General features: G+C 41.7%; 1 protein-coding gene across 10 annotated transcripts in view; it reads left to right on the forward strand.

The window, feature by feature from the left end:
* The window catches only part of nrxn2b (neurexin 2b), an 871,341-nt gene that overhangs the window by 704,141 nt on the left and 145,821 nt on the right, over positions 1 to 21,379 (forward strand). For all 10 annotated transcript variants that reach the window (XM_036146226.1, XM_036146219.1, XM_036146224.1 and 7 more), the window contains one exon: positions 14,206 to 14,387. In XM_036146226.1, coding sequence (XP_036002119.1) covers positions 14,206 to 14,387 — 182 coding nt within the window. The remainder of the gene's footprint in view (positions 1 to 14,205; positions 14,388 to 21,379) is intronic.

Below are 21,379 nucleotides of genomic sequence, written 5' to 3' on the forward strand. Positions count from 1 at the left end.
AGTATGCAGTATAGTAGAACTGGGGTAGCTTCTGTGCCTGAGTCTTGTGTTTTCCAGATTGTAGCCCAAAGCCTTAATCTTTATTGAACATCTGTTTTGCAACAAAGGAAAATAACTAGGCAGACAAGAAATCTGAAATCTCTGGAATTTTGCTCGCTTTGGAACAATTCTGTCTATTGGGGAAACAATTATTTTCAAAAGTGGTTAAAAATGATGATGTTCAAAAACAAGAGTTTTACTCAAACTCTCAATTAACCCTGGAGCCAGTCAGTATTCCATATTTTTAGGACAAGTTTATCCGAAGGAGTAGGGCACTTCTCTGGGAAACAACATCTTAGTCCTACATTGCAAGGCTGATAAAAAGTTGGTTCAGATTTTAGAAGTGAGATTATGTAATGTTTATATCGTTAGTAGTTCCTTATCTGTAGTAGAACTAAATGTCACATCTCTGTGAGCTTGTTGAAAATGTCAACACATTTTTGTAGTTGGGAAAACTAAAAAGCTAGTCAGGCATGTAGCATCTGTTTTATGAGACTAGCCTTTTAAAACAACTTAAACTAAACATGTTCATATCAGTCGGACTGAATGCTAGGTTAGCAGATATTAAGAGTCAGCAATTTCACAACAGATTGTTGATATGTTTTCTGCAATTATTATTATTATAATTTTTTTTTTTAACCGTTTAGCACATGGATTTTTGTGTGAAGCTAAATTCTTTGAACCTGTAGACTGTATGAACCTACCAAATCAGCTACCATTTGTCAAAAACTATCATGGCGGAGGCACGATCCACCAAATCTGCCAATCAGCTGATCAGACGCATTGACACGGTCTACAGCATCAACCAAGGTACCTATGATGGAAACATGGACACCATCCAGCTGAACAAACATCAAATGTGACAACAGTCTGTTGTGAGTTAGTTGGCTGTCTAGTTGTTCGTGTCGACCGCCCCGAAAAGATATTCACATTTCCAAGAGACTCTATGTGATATTGTGGTCCAAAAAGGAACAGGAGAGGGCAAATATGTTTTCTTAAACATATTACCAAAATGACTTCAGGAAACGGGCTTCACATTTGGTCCAAGCTTGCAGGAGAGTCCATTTATTTGTGTATGTCATTCATACAGCATTCACACAACCCATCAGAACATTTTCTTGGTCTCAAAAACGGACCGTCAAAAACTTTGCCGGGTTTCCGCATCATTCTGTGGCTGGAGGAAGAGGCAGGAGCAGGCAAAAGTATTTTCCTAAAAGCATATTGTCAAAACAGCTCAGGAGCGAGACTGAAGAAGCTGTTCAGCTGATAGGAGAGATTGAATCGGTGCCCGAAAAGTCTTACATACACTAGCAGAAATACACAAACTCCAAAAAAAATGACATGCAAAACAGGGATATACACAGGGATTCAGAAGAGTTATTTACATCTTGATAAATCATACTTGACACCATATAACATTCTTGACAGACACCCTTGACGCCACGTCTGGCATTGAACGCTGTTTTGTCCAACAGTTTTTTACACATTACCCAGAAGTCATAATCGTTATCTTCATTGTCAAGTTGACCTCAGTTAAGGCACCGTCAGCTTTGCAGGATCTTGGTAGTAGCATGTGAGCTTTCCAATACTCTACTAGAGGAAATGCCTGTACGTTGTTTAACAGAACAATAATTATTTTATAAGCTCATATAAAAAGACCCTTTCTCATTCACAGTGTGACCTCTTTCTAGTTAAGGGAACAGATACTATGACCGCAACTTTATAGAACCTCACTTCAAAACACCTAAGCTAAGTGTTTAAGAATAAAATACTATTTATTCAGTTCATATGTACAATGTCTTTAGAAAGTATGCATTCCCTTGAGACATATTCATATTTGATCTTGTTACAACAGCAAACCTCATTGTTTTTATGGGAATGCAGCCCATGATCATTAAATTGAAAGAAAACATGATTTTCAAATATTTTTTTACAAGGAAAAATCTGAAAAGTGGCTGGCAAATGTATTGCTTTTAGCCACTGAGTCAATATTTTGTACGCCCAACTTCTGCTGCAAGTCTTGTGAGGTTTTGTCTCTACCAGCTTTGCACATGTGGAAGCTGAACATATTTTCCCACCTTATTTCACAACCACCTTGCAACACATGGATGGATGGATAGATGGGTGGATGGATGGAGTTGTTTTACTATTGAAAGGTGAAACTCCACCCAAATCTGAGATCATTTGCATCCATCCATCTCTATCCATCTTCTGATTTTCATCTGACCAGCTTCAGTGTCCGTGTCAAAGAAAAGCATCCCCACAGCAAGGTGTCTCATCTGACCAGAGTACCTACCCTGCATATTTTAGCTGTGGTAAACCAGATCTCCTTTAGCTCCTTCTCCTTTTTTCCACCTAAGCTGTGAATCTTTTTGCTGCTCCTCCAGGTTTACAATGGGCCTCTAAGCTGCTTCTCTGCTCAATGCACATAGCATATTTTGGTCTCTTTCCATCTTCAGATGAGAGATTCATCAGTGCAGGGATATGGTTTCATAAACTAACCCTGCTTAAAAGTTTTGCACAGCTTTCTCCTGGACTTGTCTGCTGTGTTGCTTGGTTCCTTGATGCTGTTTGTTCTCTAACGTTCTCTAACAAACCTCGGAAGCCTTCGCAGAACAAACCAAGACTAAAGCATATGCACGCAGACTGTATTTACAAGTTTACTTCTAAGGGCAATTTTGTGTGCTTACTTTTATTCATGCATAGCAGTTTCTTTTTCATGAAAGCTTCCTATTTTTTCCCCCACTTGACCATTATTCACTACTTTGTGTTGGTCTGTCGAATAAAATCATTTAAGTTTGAGGTATGAATACTTTGAAAGGCACCATATGCATGTGAGTGTCCTGTAAACCTAAGAAGTAGTTCCCTATCTTATCAGAGAGAAGAACTGCTTAAATGTCCGCCACCACTGCCTTTCCCTTTTCCCCTGAGGCTTTCTACTATTATCATTGAGAAAAAAGAGAATGGTGGCTTCTGAGTCCTAACTGTATAATGGTATTTATACAAAACACGCTCCCTGATAGCTGCATCCCCTCCAGGGACCTGACAAGCATTTTGAAATGTTTCAAACAAACCTCACAAGCACATTGTTGGTGTTGAAAGGGAAACAGGGAGAAACATTTTACGTCTTTCAAATTATAAAAGATGCAGCTGTGTATCCAGTCCCCAAAGGCAGACGTGGGGGGTGGGTGGGGGGATAATAACAGACATTTCAAGCTGATAGGAGTGATTTCTGAAGAAGGCGAGGGATGATTTAGAGGTGTGTGCTTGTGTCATAAAACACAACTGACACCGAAATTCAAAGAAAATGCTTCACTTCTGTGTTTTTATTTTACAACCCTTTGACGATTCTAATGACGTAGATGACTTCAGTCAGAAGGCAAGAAATGTCAGTTTCATTTAGCTATCTGAAACATTGCCTTTAAATAGAATGTGTCATACACAAGAGAGAATGATTAAAAGAAAAACTGTGCCATTCAAATGCATTTTCTTGAAACATCCATCCATTCCCTATACCCTTAACTCTTTAGGGTTGAGGGGGTGCTGGCTCTGTCACGCAGTCATAGGGCAAGAAGCAGAATACATATCAGTATAGAAAAGTCTTGTTCAGCTTTGAATAATGTATTTTCTGTTTTGCTAATGTGTTCCTAATCTAATCTCAAAAAGGACACGGAGAACAGTTTTTGTGTTTTAACATATAGAATTATCAGGTATCTTAACCTGGAGTGTAGCACTGTGAGGAAGCTCTGAAGCCGATGGCTACTTCTTGGCACACAGAATTCTCACTGTGAATCCAAATCATTTGTGTTTTGCTCTGTCGAAGTTTCTTTTATGCATCAAGGACGCAAAAAAAGCTGCCATTCAAATTATATTAAAAAGATGAAGCTGGGCCAGAGAAAGCAAAGGACAGAGCTGGCTGATGAAATAAGATTATAGATCTCCACGTTAAAGGTAGGGACTACAAGGCCACCTCCAGGCAGCTTCATGTTTTTTGAGCACCGCTTTCCAATCGTGTTAAAAGCAATGAGGTTCATGGGACTATAGCCAACTGCCCTTAACATGGACACAAGAAGCAGTACAACCCTAGGCTGATGGGGTTGACTGCTTGTGGATGGTATAAACAGGGTCAGGGAAACCTTCCAAAACAATTCAAGTTAAATTCTAAGGTCAAACTGTGTCACTTTCTGATGGCACCATCCATCCCATTCTGAAATATGATGGGCTCCTAGGACAACGAGCCAAGAGGGCCTTAGGAAGTTACCCATTCCTGTTTGGAGGACAGCTGAGACAAAACTGGAGCGTATTGGTCATTTAAATCAGTTTTGTGTTTACAGAAGGAAACATGAACGTTTCATTTAAAAGTAGCCCTTCTCCGTAACATGGAGAAGGCTCGGTTTTGCAAACGATTGTACAGCAAATGTCAAAAACAGGCTGACAAGAAATTTTTACTTACTTAATCGTCACCACAGGTAACCCTCGGAACCAATTCATTTCTTATGCAGAAAAAAACCTGGAGACAGCAAGATGTCAAGCTTCAAGCATCCATGTCTGGCACTCATAAGGACAGCTATGCTTACTTCCCCCAATGAAGTCATACGTTTACACCACCTAGATTGGAGAAAAGCCAGAGAAAGTTCACGTCGATGAGAAATATTGGACGTTGTGAGATCTCGTGGTATGAGGTTTCGTTGCACGTTGCTAAAAAGGTAACTAGCAGATCCAGACAGAGCGGTTGAATAAACCTTCATTAAATGCCATGTGACAATATTAGCAATCATGATGCCGTTACTGGAAGGCATGTCTGATATATGTATCCATACAGTCTGTATATTAATGCACAGTTAGGATCTGCTCTTTCTCTGGTGACAGAACCATTCACACATACATGGGTGGCCCAACATCAGGATACTGTGATCCCTCTATAGCCCGTATGGTGGAACACACTCTAGATGACAGTTTCTCATTTGGGGAACTCACTTATTTAACTACGCCAAGTGCAAGTAAACGGCTAATCCATGAGGCATCTATGTTTTTGCTGACCTTCATTCAATTATTGAAATGGACTATTGACCATCAGCTGCTTCGAATCAAATCATTTACAAAATTATGCCCAAAAAGAATTTTCCTCTCTGGCTGATTGATATGTTTTGTGTCCTAATATAAGCCAAAAGTATCTTTTCGAGTATTTGCGTTTCTGGTAAAAAAAAAACTACAAAATGTCTATAGTGTGTGTGCCTCAAAGTTCTCCTCAAGGAGAGTGCGCTTATTTCACACAGACACTTCAAAGATTCCCAGCTTTCTGAAAACTTGGCAAATGTCTCACATCAGCCCTTTTCTGTATCCTGGTCTTCAAATCTCTTTGTAAGTGTTGCAGAAATATTTGTTGTGTTTAAAGCCCTCTGTTTAAAAAAGAATCAATAGGTCTGTCTGTCTACTAAACCACTTCAAAGAATCAGGCTCCACTGATGCAATAATGTATAAAGTTCGGAGGAACCGTCTTTGTGTTATTGAGTTATTGTTTGGAAGTCTGTCTGATAGGTTAAAATAAGAAGTGGGGAAACCTTTACATCAGGGGAACAGAGCCGGTGCTTTGAGGTCTGTTGTCTTCAGAGAACAGACTTCATCGCCATCCTCAGTCCTTATTTTTTATTTTTTTTATCCTTTGTGGAGTTTTTGTTTTATTGCCACTCTGTCTCACAATTTTCCTGCTGCCAACTCTCATGAGGCTTTTGCAACTGCTGGCATTTGACACCGCAACATTGACCGCGGGCCTTAATGAGAAATTGTGGCGTCTGCTTTCTTCCAATATGACCTGTTTATGTCCACGGTAGACAGCAGTGGCCTAGAATTCACTATTCCAAATCAATGGCGCTGGAATGATAAACTCGCGCCTTCTTCCTCTTGCCCCGGCATAGTGAGGTCAGGTACGGTGGGGGGGAAATGAAGGGGGTGTGCCAAAAACGAAAATCTCAATCAATAGATTCTCCATTGCACCTTTGATTCATGAGCTCGCTCGGGTTATTTTTATTTCCATTGGAACCACAGACAAAAGAAAATTGTTTTTTGTTTGTGTCAGTTTCTCTTCAACCAAATTATGAGAGAGTCCCTACGAATGGAGATGATAATCAAGAGACTCGTCTTATTGTCCTCTCTGCTCATCTAAACCTGTAGGTGGGATTGATTGGCCAGATCAATAGCACCTGAGCTAATTGGAGTAAATATTTTATTTTCTCTCCTGAATTGGAGGAGTTGATGCACAGGAATGCAAAAGAAAACATTTTTGTTGTTCTTGCGAAAGCAGGCAGGATTTGTTGACTGGACCACAGCACCTCGGCTGGTCTGGGTTTCCCAAAACACCACAGAGAGCATAACTTTAGGTTTCAGCCAACAGTATCCACTGCTGCTGTGGAGACATCAGTACCACGTCTGAAGCCCCACATCAAGATTTAAATTAGCAATATCGACACCGAACGCGGATAAAGGTGTCGTTACCCTACAGCTTATCGAAACCAAAGTGTAGAAACACTTGTTTAGTGTATAAGTACATGCCTTTGGTATCGGTACGAAGAAGAAAGGAGATTTGCTAAATGTCCAGAATATGTTGCATACCTAAAGAGAGTATTAATCTTTGTGCTGAACCCTACAGGTGCCTTTAGAGATTTCTTTCAGCCATTTATCGTACTTAAAAGGAAGACATGAGCTATGAATTTGTTCAGCCTCATTGTGTATACCGCACTCACAATGAGAACCAGAGAAATAAAGCAGGGAGCTGTCTGAAGAGCTCAGAAATAAGGTTATAGAGAGCCATGTTAAAGGTAAAGGCCAGAACCATTCAAGCTGAATTCTGAGATCAAAGACAAATCAAAAAAGACAAAACTGGAGCTTTTTGGCCAGCTAAATCAGCTGCATTTACAGAAGGAAACCTAAAGATGTTATATAGAAGAGCACCAACCATTCTCAGTTTTTATATGGCATGTGGAACTTTCAATTTTAAAGGATAAGAGCCATGCCCAGTCAGATGGTCTCAACCTACGCTTGTTGTTGACCACATCGTGAAGTACAGAGATCACTTGTACTTGGTAATGATCGCTGCAAAAGATTCTGTTCCTGCCATGCTATTCCCCTCTGTTTAACTGCATGAATTATTCATTCATGGATCAATTATCACGGCCAATAAACCGATAGACACCCCCTCTGAGTAATCCTACAGATACATATTTGAGAGAGAGAGAGAGAGAGAGAGAGAGATGTTCATTTTACTGGTAAAGTGTGGACCTTTTGTCAGTCCTCACTTTTATTCTAGGCTAGGAGTTTGGTTTAGCACTATGCTGTCCATTAGGTTTGGGTGAGGGTGAGTTATAAACCCGGAACTGTTAGGGTTAGGGCATAGAAAGGCTTGAAGATGAATGGAAGTCTATGGAAGATGAGGCACGGTCCTCACTATGTACTTTTAAGCAAGGATGTGTGTGAGACTTCTGCACGTCGTGCTTTGACGTCCTCTGATTTTATTCAGATTGTTATTCTGACGACAAGGGAAGAATGTCCTCTGGACCTGTCCTCCTGAATTTAATAAACACCTCATTGCTCTTTTTTTCTCTCTCTCTCTCTCTCTCTTCATCTCATCCTCCCACCGGTGTGCGTTGCGCTGCGGTCTTCAGTGGATTTTTTTAAGCAGAGCAGCAGGTGTTTGCAGGAAGAAACGGTGACACATGGATGCGCTCTGTCAGACTACTCATTAGAGACTCTGTGGCTCCTTAGTCTCCTCATTTAGAGTGGAGAAGGGCGCACACACACATACGCACACGAGTCTACAAAGCAGCAGGTGGCCACTATCAGGGGCACAAATCAAAGCAGTCACTACCAGCTCGTAGCGGGGGACACGGGAAGAGGAGAGAAGTTTGGGAAAGTCGACGCTCTTACTTGATTTCGTCCTGATTTCCGCGTGAGAGACGCGCGCAGAACATCATCGTGTTGGTTTTTGTGACGTTCGTGCAAATGATTCGGTCACAAATGACAGGTGTGACTGTCACTGTGACGTCTGGTTCGCCGTCTAAGGAGCGGAGGAGCATATGGCGGAGGCTGCGCCTGGCAGGGGTTGTAATCAATGAGCGATTTCAGCCAGAGTTCGGATTTTAAGATATGCGGCGTTGATGCACGCTGCAAGCCTAATTTGCGGCGCACTCTAAACGAGATGGATTGTGAGAGTGTTTTCTCCTGCTGCGTCGTATGAAATTGCTGTGTCAAGACGCAGATAACAATTCGCATAGTATCTGTAAATCTGACGGCAGATTATCTTATACATCAAATGAAGGCGTCTGCATTCTGCACTCATTTTTTTTTTTTAAGGAAAATCTACCATCACAACTTTTTAGCAGCCTTCTGGGTTCTCATTTGCATTTCAGATCCATTTCTGCAAGTTCACAATGAAATATTGGTCGTTTAGACCAAAGGATTTCTATAAACAGGAAATTCGTCTTTTTAATGAACCTTCATTTTGAAATTTGCCCAGCCTTTGGAGATGTAGCCCTATGTCTGGAGATGGTGCTGAAATCCCGGATCGTCCTTGTCTCTTTGCCCAGCTGCTGTGTTGCAGGTGTAGAGTACGCAGTTCACCTGTCTTCACACATTTTGCTTCAATACAAACTTCAACATGTTTTACTGGGATTGTATGTGACAGGCCAACACATGTTTTTGTGAGGAGTGTGATGAGAGTTGGGCATTTGTTCACTGCACCTTTACTCCAACAATTAAATGCAGTGCAACCACCTGCAGTAGTTGTCCCATATGTAAATAGTATCCGCTTGAGGACAAATCAGTTGTTTTATAAATGCCACTGTTCTGTGAAGGCCTCAGAGGTTTTGTGGGGGGGGCGGGGGGGGTACAACAATGTGCATAATGCTGAACACACCATCTGCATGGGGAATTACAGAAGCGGCTGCATCATGGTGTGGGCATGCTCATCTTCATCAAGGACAGCTAAGAGTTAAAACGATGGAAGGAGCTAAATACAGAGCAATCCTTTTGGATTAAAGCCTTATAGAGGTTGAGAACTTTTTCTTTTTTTTAGTATCTAAGGCTTTGAGACTCAGGAAGCCACATTGAAAGCCAGTATCCATGAATGGATTTAAACTGGAACAGTATTGAACCTTCCCACTAGTACAACAAACTACAAAACCACTTTAAGAGAGCAGGTGTGCCTCAGAGCAACACCTAAAGGGCTGCAGGCTTGGCTTGCCTCAGTTAAGATGTTGACATGGCATTTCAGAAAAAAGGACATCCATCAAATGGAGGGAACAGAGAGACGTGGTGGGAGTGTGATGGTCTGGGGCTGCCTTGTAGCTTCAGCACCTGGACAGCTTTCCCAGCAGGAATTTATTTGTGTGACATAAAGATTTACTCAGTGATCTGAAACATTTCATTATGACAATAAACAAAATTACAGAAATGTGGAAGGCAAATAGTTTTCTTACCCTGTACTTATAGACAGTGACCTGTACAGCTGACCTGACCAGCTGTACATTTTGCTTATCATATTTTTTACTAACTGAGCTTTTATCATTCTACCTTCATGCTTTTGTAAAATAAACCTCCTTCTCTCTTTTAACAGTGTAGATCCAGCCATCTACTACACCAGCTTTCTTTGTTTTCACGACATGGCTCCACTCCTTATTTGTTAGTAGGACATTTTAGAAATCTGCTCTCATTTTCCTCTCTATCGGTCCCCTGACCAGTTTTCGTCAAGGTTTGAGACTTCACTCATCACAAAGAGTTTAAGAGAAAGAAAACACCAACTTTTTCCACTTTTCAAAATTCTCAATTTATAATTTCCCATCCTCCATAATTTCAAAACTCCCTGTCTTTAAATCCTGCTGTCTTTCGTTGTCCTCGCACTTCTTTCTTTTTTTCTTTTTTCTCCTCAGGCACACAACCTCTTTATAGCCCTCCTTGCCATGCTGCGATAATTAGTCAGCGCTAAAATAATACAGCCGCAAGAAAACAAAGGGAGCTGAGGAGAGGGCTTAGCTCTGCTGGGAGGAAACAAGGGAGGCAGGGAGGGGTGGCGAGAAAGAGGGAGAGAGAAACGGGGAGAGCGCCGTGTGTCAGCCAATTTGAAATGGCTACCAGTGGGCTGCTGCTGCATGAGTGCGTGTCTGCGCGCGTGCAGGAAGGCCGCCTGTCCCCGTCCTTAATCAGGATGCTGTCCTTCTGGTGCGACTGAGCGCGCGGCTGCGCGTCGCCGTGGACACTGTCGGCCCGTTGTGCCTGCAGTCGTCACGGCGTCCGCCTTCCACGCTTTCCGCAATCACCTCAAAAGAGATGTGCAGGGGAGCGAAACTGAGAGACGCGCGCAGAACGAAGCAGGGGCCTTACAGATGCCAGTGACGTGTTCCCGTGAATAAGCGTCAGTGTGTTTAGGAAGCCATCGCCGTGCTCGGCCGTCTCCACGCACGACCGTGCATACATAAAGCTAGAGTTGTGTAATAAGAGGATAAGCTAAACAGCTAAGTTTTCCGCTCATTCTCCCAATATTATTTCAGTCGAATCCAACAGGGGAAATGGCCATTACCATCCAGAACCAGAATGATTGAAACCCTGTTGATGAGTGTGTGTGTGTGTGTGTGTGTGTGTGTCGGTGGCCTCGGGGTTTTGGTCTGCATAAAAATGGGCCTGAATCCCTTGTTTACTTATGTATTCATATAGCTACATGCTGTACGTGCATTAATATTTGACACACAGCGTGCGAGCATGTGTGTGTGTACTTGCAGCTGAGCGAGGACATTTTGTGCTCACTTTTTTCTTAGCTAGGCTCTCGCACTAAGGTGTCAGTTAGGTTTAGGTTGGGTTAGGTATATGCTGGTAAACGTTAGGTCAGGGTTGGGCCATAGAAAGGCTTGAAAATGAATCAATGGAAGCCAATGCATGGCCCTCAATTTGTACTTTAAGCAAGGGTGTGTGTGTGTGTGTGTGTGTGTGTGTGTGTGTGTGTGTGTGTGTGTGTGTGTGTGTGTGTGTGTGTGTATTTATGATGCTGGGGGTGGAAACAGCCCACAGGGTTGAGAGCAGTTCACTGTGGTTTCATTACTCTATGCTAATCACACCCAGCAGCTATCATTTCTCATTTACCTGTGGGCTCATTGGAGCCAAACCCTAACCCCTCTGTTACTGTTCAAACATGAAATTGCTCATTTTATGGGGCAGCTGATTTTTTATTTTTTTTTTCTACCCTTCGCTATAGCAGCACTCCAAATACTACTGAGGCGCATTTCCTTCAACAAGATGCTCTAAATGCTGTTGATGTAGAAAGGAAGTTAGTTAAACTGCCAGAGTAGTCAACACATTGCTTAAGTGCAATGGCACAGTGGCCAGCTGAAGGTGGACTTCAGCAACACATACGGAGGCTTGCAGATACGTTTGGGTGTCATTATGTGCCGCTATCATTCGTCATCATCAATCAAAAGCCAAGGAGAACATTTAAGCATAGATTTAAAAGATTCAACACTCCCTGCATTCAGGGAGAGAGAGCGTATACTTTTCCAACCGTTCGGAGCAGCTGCGGAAATGGCTCCATCCCCTTTACATTTGAGTTTGGATTGTGGCAAATGTAAGAAGGACTGGTTGATTTGTCCAAGAAGCTTTGAGTGCAGCGTGGATGTTGACAAGATCAAATAACTATTAGGGGGGCAGACCATTTAAAACTGTAAAATAAGTCAGTCGGACCTTAACATCAATTTTAAATCGGACTGGGAGCCAGGAGGGAGAGGCTGGGATTGGAAACATGTTCATCATTTTTAGTACCTGTTAAAAGAGAAGTTGCTGCCTTCTGGGCAATTTTCAGGTGATGTAAGGATGACTGATCTAAGCAGACATAAAATGCATTACCTTAGCTGCAGCAAGAGGTAATGAAAGCAGGGGTCACCCTTTCGACGTCTTTAATTGTCACTCACAATCTTAGTACAATAGTACAAGGTTTTCAAAAATATTTAGCCTTTAAAATCTTTTGCCCGTTTGTTTTCAGACCACCTTATTCTGTCACCCCTGGTTTTTGTAACTGGGCGTGAACCACACGCACGTTTCATTCAAAATGGTGGAATTCAGAGGAGCCCTCGCCGAGCAAGATTGCCTGTGCTGGCTTCAAATGGCACAGAAGTTTCAAGCAGTACAACTTTGTTAAATGCCATGTTGTTACTGCTTATTCTTTCAGGGGTGAGTTTATTGGTGAAGTTTGTGGGTGCAAACAAGTTCCGTTTCCTTCTCTTGCAGCGTAAATCAAATCTAAAACAACAACCCACATTGTGTAAAGCCATCAGCTTTTATTTAGTAAAGCAAAGTGCTTTTTAAATCTTTCATTTTAAAAAGACTTCTTTGGGTTTTACAGACTGGCTGTATTCCCCATCGTCCTGTATGCAACGGGTGAACATATCGTCTTCTTCTACGTCTCTAACCCTCTGTTTATTTCTGCCACAAACACACCAACTATTATTCTTAATTGTTTATGATACCGCGCTTGGCCATTTTGGGTGTGTGACTTCAACTATTCTCTTATTTACTACATTTACACTGGTTGTGTTGAGTACTGCCCCCCTGTGCTTTTGGAGAATGCTGAACCTATGTCTGTGTCAAGAATCAAAGCCTACAGCGCTTCTTTGGGCTCGCTCGCTGTCCACACAGACCTGTAACCCACCACCCAATGCATGAGTATAACTCAGCCTTAAGGAACACTGTGACGGAGTGGAGAAGGCGGAAAAATTTAATGCAAGACTAGGTAATAAAGCAACAAACCCTGATTTAGACATCTTACAGGACACTGTTCACTCCATCAGCTGAAAATGGTGAGAGTAAGGAAGAGCTGCAGCCCTACTAAGACATGGCTGTCCCCCTAACCCAGCCAGCCAGGTAGAGCGTCTATTAATCATGGATGCAACTTAGAAGTCCATGCTAACTCTGGAGGAGCTACAGAGACCCATACAAGAGGTGTCAAAATATTCATACGACAATTGCGAACCATGCATTCCACAAACATCATTTTTATAAGGGGGGGCAAAAGAGTGCACCACAAGCCAAGAAGGAGACAATGCAAATGTGGGTGAAAGTGCTCTGGGCAGTTGAGAGCAAACTTTACCTTTAGAAGGACATTTTGCATTTGCGAAACTCTGAGCGGTCAAAATCTAACAATCCACATCACCCAGGATGCATCATCTCAACCATGAAACCTGGTGGGGGCAGCATCATGCTGTGGGGGCAGGACGGAGAACACTGTCAGAGCTGTTAGGAAGATGAATGGAACAAAACACAGGGCGATCTTAGAAGAAAATGTTTGGAGGATGCAAAAGAGTTGAGACTTGGGGAGTGGGGGGGGGGGGGGCATTAGCCTGTTAGCAGAGCAACTACACCAGACATACATTGCTACATTGGAACGGTTGAGGTCACATAATATTTATGTCAAATCATGTAGCTGCAGCAAAACAGTGTGTAGTGTGTCAGAGCACATGCTTATTTTGCTTTTTACGAAATTTGTGTTTGGACGATAAAATTGAAAACCATGAATAACTTTGCTTCTAGTTTACAACTACTGTATGCACTGCTCCGTGTTGGTCTTTCCCTTGAAAACCCATTTAAATTCAGCTTCTAGTTCGAATCCAAAACTTATTTGGGGAAGATCAAGCGGTATGAATACTCTTGCAGGGCATTGTGGGTGTGTTTGGCCACAGCGAGGGCGAGCCAAAGATCCTCAGCGTCTCTAATAAAACGCACTGACTTCAGAATGAGTCGGTGTGCTCATATTTAATGGGGTGTTGAATTCTTTTAGCTGCTGTTGCACAAAATCGCATTTACTGTGGTTGAATGGAAGCCGTATTTGACAAATTAGAGTGTACAGATTATTTCCAGAAAGTACTCCACACAACAAAAGCATTTTTTGCCAGAACAGAAAACACAGATGCTAGCTGAAATGTTGTGACAGCACGGAGAGAAAGAAAGCCCATCTTTTTGCTATCCTAAAAGTCAGAATTGGACTTCTTTGTTGTCACATCTTTCCTATGGTTTACTATTTTGTGTTTTGTTTGAGAATACACCTGTCAGCTCTTTTTTCCTATTACCATATGAAAGTCTTACGTTATCTATCCTAACTAAGCTGTTCTGTTGGGATTTCTTTTCTGTGTTTTGCAGCTGGGACAACTTACATCTTTGGACGAGGCGGAGCCCTCATCACATACACCTGGCCACCCAATGACCGGCCGAGCACACGGGCAGACCGGCTGGCAGTGGGCTTCAGCACGCAGCTGAAGGAAGCCATTCTGGTCAGGGTGGAGAGCGCCAAGGGACTGGGCGATTACCTGGAGCTGCACATAGTAAGACGCATTTTTCCTGCCGTTATTCAACCGTGTGCTGCGAAAGAATTCCAGTGTTTGCATAAATAATCGTTTACTTCTTTATGATTAGCTTTATACTGAGATAAATGAGCTGTGTTAACGTGAGTAAAAGTGGACCGCCTGCTGCTCTAAACATTGTTGAATTTCCTTTAAATGACATTTAGATTTTTGACTCCCTCTGCTTTCAAGGGCCATTACGGGGGGGATTAGGCGCCGAGTCCAGAAAAACGGCTAATTATACACACACACTTCTTGTTATTGCTAGTCATCACCCTAATTTCTCTTTTACAGCTTTCATATGTTGGGCTTAAAGGTCATTAAAACCCACCTCCAATGATGGATTGAAATGGCTATTAAAGGACAACAGGCATTTCAAAAACATTTAACAGGGCTTTAATTATATTGTTGACCTCCATGCTTCTTCTACCTAATATTCTGCTCATTTCCATGGTGGGTTTCGTGTTAATTACCATCCAGGATTACTGCTGCTGCCTCTGAAATACTCTGCATATTACTGGAGTCTCACAGCGGATGAACAGGTGTAGAGCTGAGCGCTTTTACTAATCTGGATGGTAAAGGTGATATTGCGGCAAAAGGACGGGAGAAGACACCGTCGCTGTAATCTCCACTTATCTAGCCTCGGCCACCTGAACACGCCACTGTTTGTGTCTGTGTGTGTGTGTGTGTGTGTGTGTGTGTGTGTGCGCTCACACCACTTTAGCCTCGCAGCGACCCCAATTTGTTTGGGCTAGCCGAGCCTGGGAGCAACAGGAACAACGCTGACCCCGGGTCGCTCCTCATCCAGTGCTCCGTAAACTGAGAGCGACAGGGTGAGGGACGATGGGAAACGGAGAGGGATAGGTGGATGAGCGGCGCTGCCGGATTGACCGAGTGGGTCAAGGCCAATTTGGATGCTCTTAGCATCAGTGATAAATGCTGATAATGACGGTAATGATGAAAGATTATAGTCGTAAACATAATGGACTCAACAAATAATGCAGGAGGTGAAGTGGTGATGCATCAGAGGTCAACTGCAGATGCTCTGAGCTGTAATGGGTCATTTCCTGTAATGGCTAGTCACCCGTCTGCTGTTTTTAATATTTTATAAGTCATCTGGGACACAAATGACTTGGTCAGCCATCGATGTGCAACTAGGACATGAGAGAACAACAAGACAAGACAGACATATATTTGCTTATATTTCAAACATAAAGGCAACTATTATACCTGCTTCTGTTAACTATTACGGTTAAAATAGCATGCACATTATAACTATAATTATTCATATCTATCTTTCAATTCCAAGTCAAGTGGAAAGCTATAAAAAAACAGGTTTCTGACAGCTATTTCCTGCACTGAAGACAGTGGTTCACCAACCAGTTCCTGTCAGCTAAGCATACACTATTAAAAGTAAAAGAATAAATTCGACTTCATTCGACAACTGTATAAGTATGAGGTAAAAGAGAAGGCTGTTTCACAGATTGTACTCATTTTTATTTTTCAAGAGATGTACAGAGTGGTGGAAGTGAGATGACCTCTGAATTTTTTGGTGATTTTAGGGGAAAAATCTATTGAAATAAAGCATTATCTGACCACAGATAGGTGTCTAGAATAACAAACTGATGTAGACTGAGTGATGATCAGGCTATCTGCTCTGGTAGCCAACCTGCAGCTGATCATAGTTTCTGAGAAATCCCCATGAACAGAATTTTGGAGTTTGCTGTTATTCTGGGTTTAGTTAAGTAAATTCTGTGGACTTATTTAGGAGGCCACAGAATTTAAAAAACCTTCCCTTTTACACAGGCCTTTTATTGAATGATTACTTTTACTGGGATTTTATCTTATTTTTATTTTATTTTTTTTAATTTTTTTTATTAGTTTTATGTATAGCGCTTTGTGATTGCTTTGTCTGTGTAAGGTGCTTAATAAATACCATTTACTTACTTACTTACAAAAGGAAGTAAATAAGTGAGGATGTTCCATTTAAGATTGTTTTTTTTGTCCTCAGAAGTGGTGAACCTAATTTAAAGATATGGAGTTTCAATACAGTATGTGTTTCTATAGCACAGTTGCACACTGGCTGCACACAACATCCCAAAATTAAAGATCTCAGCAGCTCTACAGAAGTTCAAAGCACATATAGGCTTCCGATGTGTGATACTGCGCTGTGAGGGGAGTGTTTTCTGCACAAGCAACTGAAGCTAACGCACCCTAGGAGTCGCCAGACCGGTTTCACCAAGGCACATGCTCCAGGATGTTTCCTCTGTTTCCTATTAAAAACCAAATGCTGCGGCTTAAACAGCTAAGCGACTTGAGATCCACTTTAAAGGAGTACAACAAAGCTCAGCTATGGAAAATTTAAAGAAAAGAATGAAGAATTATGCACAGTAGCCTACTGTGTTTGCAAATGGGATGGCACTTTGAAGCTAGTTTTGTTTAAAACAGAAAGCATCTTAAAGTTCAGAACATTTGAGAAATGTCACGTACATGTTGGGCTGCATAGTGAAGTAGTTGGAAGCATTGTTGCCTTGCAGGAGGATGGTCTGGGTTTGCCTCCCACTCTCGTGTCTTCCTGCTTGGACCTTTGATGATGGGCAGCATCTGATCTAAGATCAGTACTGATGTCTTCCCTTCCAGGCATCGTGTTTAACCTGCATGCGTCAGGCTAGCAAACGGCCAACAATCCTGCTGTTGTATAGGTGATCACAATTACTGCTTATAAATCAATCAGGAGGATTTCATTCACAGTAGCTGTTATCTACTTTTAATTTTTATCTTACGGAAGCAGAGGGAGTGGAGAAGAGTGGAGTTGTCGGGGATTAAATATGACAAATGTCACACTTTGCCTTCCTTGTGTAAATGCTATGGAGTTCAATCGACTCATTTCCAGTCTGCAAGAAAGACCTCTGATACACCGTCTACATATTGCACTAAGTATGCTCACTTTTTCATATGAAAACAGCCAGGGCAGCTATAATCCCTCCAAGATATCTTCAAATGCCGCCGTTAGATTACCTTTTTTTTCTTTCTTTGTTATTTTGTACATTGATTGGATTTGATTCAGTGTTTTGTCAAAAGTGGCTCAAACTGCGTAGGTGCCATCAGGTTTAGTTGTTTCTGTACTGTGTGGTCACAGGTCAGTTAAAAGACAATAATAATAAGTCCCACGGGCCTGGTAAAATTGTAATGCAGGCTACAACCTGTCTGTGGACCTTCAGCTTGACACGTTGAGGCTAGACAGGGAATCCTAAATTGCTCCCAATGGAAGCACTCTGTGGCAGCTATGTGGGAATGAGAAAAAAACAGAACTTAGACTTTATGAAGATAGTCAATAAGAATGTGCTGAAGATAAATCTGGATACTGGAAGTTAGATTTTGTGAACAGTGAACTGTTGCAATTAAAAATGTGTGATAGTCCTGTAAAAAAGACTAACTTCAACTTCAAAACTCTACATTTCTCACCTGTCCTTGGACGTAATTTAACATCTTTTAGCCTTTTAGACTATGTTTTTGTTTTGATGTTCTGGCATCTTGTGTTGTGTTTTATTTGCCTCAAAAGTCAGAACTTTTCTCTGAAAATAGTAACAAAACCCAAACATTAATAATGTCAACTTTCCCAGTTTAAAAGCAACCGGAATTGCTGATTGATTTGCTGAGCGTCCTAATACTAATATTTGCAAAACAAACTGAAAGCAAATAATAATATTTCCCTGCATTTTGGACCTTTAAATGCAGTTTACTAAAAAGAGGCTGCACAGTACTGTTTGTGTAAACTATGAATTGGAATTGTATACTAAAAGTGCAAACGCACACTTTTTATCAATTTTTGACTCCATATTGAATCCTGAGATTGCTGAGAAAAGTCTGACTTTCCAACCTTTGCTGAGCTCTCTGTTAAGCTCCTCTACTGAAAACCTTGATGTTTCAAATTCTGAGTAACAAAGAATCACTGAATTAAACCACATCCTTGAACCACTCAAACAATCCCAGTGGAATATGACATAACACGACAAACTGAAAGAGTCCAGTAGCAATCCTGTCATGATCATGATGCTTGGAAAAACCACTAATCAAGTATGTTTAAATTAACTCGGGGAGGGGGTAAGAGTTTCGTTCAATAGCTCAGAAGGTGTGACCATATCCTTTGATTTAATTTTCCCTTTTGTCAATTTATTTGTACAAATGAAGTCAAAACTGAAACCAGCTGCCCCAAACCCACGATCAAGTCATTCCAATTTTATTAAGTATATATTTAAACTTAAATCCATTTACACGTCTTTGATGAAACATGGTGCAATATTCCTACCTGAAGGAACGACTCCTGACTGTTTATTCCAGCCTGTCGCTCATGATCCCTCATCAGTCATTCCTCTTCTTGCTCTTCTCTCAAGTGCATATTCTCTATCTAACTTCAGTGTTTTTCATTTACTCCCCCATTCCCTCCAGTCTGCCCCGTTCATTCTCTCATTCCTTTCTCTTTCACGCACACATCAGTGCCTCCGACGCGGCAGCCCGGCTCCTCGGCTCCCACTGCAATTACATTTAATTTGCTGCCGTTCCTCCCGAGTCGCTCCCCTAAATGACTCTGTTCAGCCCGTGGTGGGTGTTTGGGTCCTGTTAATTACGCCTGTTTCTGTTTGAGGGGGAGAGGTACGGGCAAATTAGACCTGAAAACCTGCGAGCCGTGGCCCCATATCATCTCACCTGATGGGGGCCTCACGGACCCAATCAGGCTACCAAATGGCTCGGCGTTCGCTGATGGTGGCCTTGAGGGCCAGTATGCGGGACTTTGTTCGCCTTTGCTGGTGTACGGAACCTTACTTCACTGTTTATGTGAGGTTCTGGCTTGTCTTGGTTTTCGTTTTGGATTGAAAGGTTTTAAAGGGGATCATCATATTTTTCTCAACAAAAAAAAATCATTATCTCAACAAAAAGCTTCGTTTTCTAAGAATCATTGAGTTGTTATTGTGAAATCAGTGTTTTTCTTCTTTTTTTGCTTCTACGATTGAATTATAGCTTCACAAACCCTGCTCCCTATACCATTTCTTCCTTATTACAGGAAATGAAACAACACTATGTGATGTTGTCTCGGCCTGTCCAACTAGAAATACTGGCACCGGTGCGAACGGCTGATAATAGCATGCCACCAGGATGTGATGGAACATTATTCCTTATCTTGCTCAAGCCACCCGTCTCTTTCTATACTTTTTTTTTCCTTTCTTTCCAGAGCTGCCGCTCTTTCATGCCACTCGCTCTTTCGATTTCTGCCCATTTATGTTACAGAGGGTAAGACATCACTCTCTACACCTTTCTGACACGCTGTCATCAGGCCACGCAAAGAGCTGGTTCTGGGATAAAGGGCTGAAGCTGAAAAATGCTGACATCGTCTGCTTTCAAATGTCAGACTTTGTCCTTATAGGACCTTGGCTGTTGGTAATTATTTACTGTTGTTGTGACTGAAAATGCTGCACGGTCCCATTGACATTTTGAGTTCTGGATGGGAAAAAAAAAGGACCTGATGCATTATCTGGAAAAGGCCAGAGGAATGTATCACTGCTGAGTAGACGTAAACACATTGAAGGGATAGCTCAGAGTGTTTGCACCGATCCTCTGTGGAGTTATTATCGGTAACAGTTCCTCTACCTGTAGCTGAAGGATGTCACGGTGAGTTTCCAGATTTTTGGAGGTATGAAACGAGTCAAATTGGAAAAGCTCGCGCCCATGAAACACATGTCATAATGGCGGATGGGAGGTGGGAAAATAGTCCCTTTCACCAGAGAGGCTAAAGTTAGGTTTGCTGCTATTGCCGAGCGCTGCCTACGTTGACTCAGGCTGCGGGAGGTATGAAAGTGCCTGGTCAGTCGATTTTAAATCAGCTGGCATCATTTCCGATCTATCATGAGATATGGAAATGCACATAAATGTGGCGTTTCCAGTGATGCTGGACAAGTGGCCGCCTTTCAGGGAGTCCAGCAGGTTACGTCAGCAGATGTAGGGCTGTGTTTGTAGTCAGTGCTGAGGTAGAATGACAGCTGGTAGCCTCGACTTAACACTTCATATGGTGGCAGGGAGTTTTTCCACCTTAGAAACTAGCTACAAAGCTAACTGTGATCTTCAGTGAATGTGTAGATGATACAGATAATATAGATAATGCAATATAAAGCATTCTATCCAATGGGTCAGCCTTCTACTGCTCTGAGGATTTCTTCACTTTTCTACAACTTCGCCTGGATCTTTCTCCAAAGGAAAAAAAAAAAACACTGATAACTTCACAGAATCGCATTTAGAAAAAGCCGATTTCTTAATTGTTGCAGACAAGGATCGCTTTTGTGTCTGTATATATTATCTGCCAACCAGGACAGAAAATCAGCCAAAAATAAAGATGAACCCACTGATTGGTTAAGAAATTTGCTCCTTTCTCTCAAACTAATTAACCACGAAAGTGATGAGCTCAAAGCTTCGTCTGAATCGGTAGAAGTGATTGAAACTTTTGGTAGAAATTACTCAGAGGACGTGGAAAGAAGAGAAAAGCCAGGATTGTTTGAATTCAACCTCAAAGTATTCTTCTTAATGTCATCCAATGTGCCCAGGACTGGATCTCATTTCTGTCTCTAGTACAGAAATATTTCACAGATCTACTGCTGGACTTGTGGTCCAACATTTTTTCCTCTTTATTTAATGTTTTTGCTCTGGAGTTCTTTCAACTTTAAAAAAAAAAAGAGTCCAAACCACAGCACTTTTATTTAAAACTTTGATTTTCTACAACACAGAAATAATACCTACCACTAATATCAATTAAATATGAACAGAGAGTTTGGCAAGGCAAATTTATATGTATAGCACATTTCCGTACAAGGACAACGCAAAGTGCTTTACATGATTAAAACATAGGAAAATAAAAACAGAATGAAAGCAAATAAAAAAACAATTGGAATAAACTGTAGAAAAATGTTAACAAAATAAAACATGGG

Source organism: Fundulus heteroclitus, chromosome 14 (assembly GCF_011125445.2).
Source record: "Fundulus heteroclitus isolate FHET01 chromosome 14, MU-UCD_Fhet_4.1, whole genome shotgun sequence".
Taxonomy (NCBI): Eukaryota; Metazoa; Chordata; class Actinopteri; order Cyprinodontiformes; family Fundulidae; genus Fundulus; species Fundulus heteroclitus.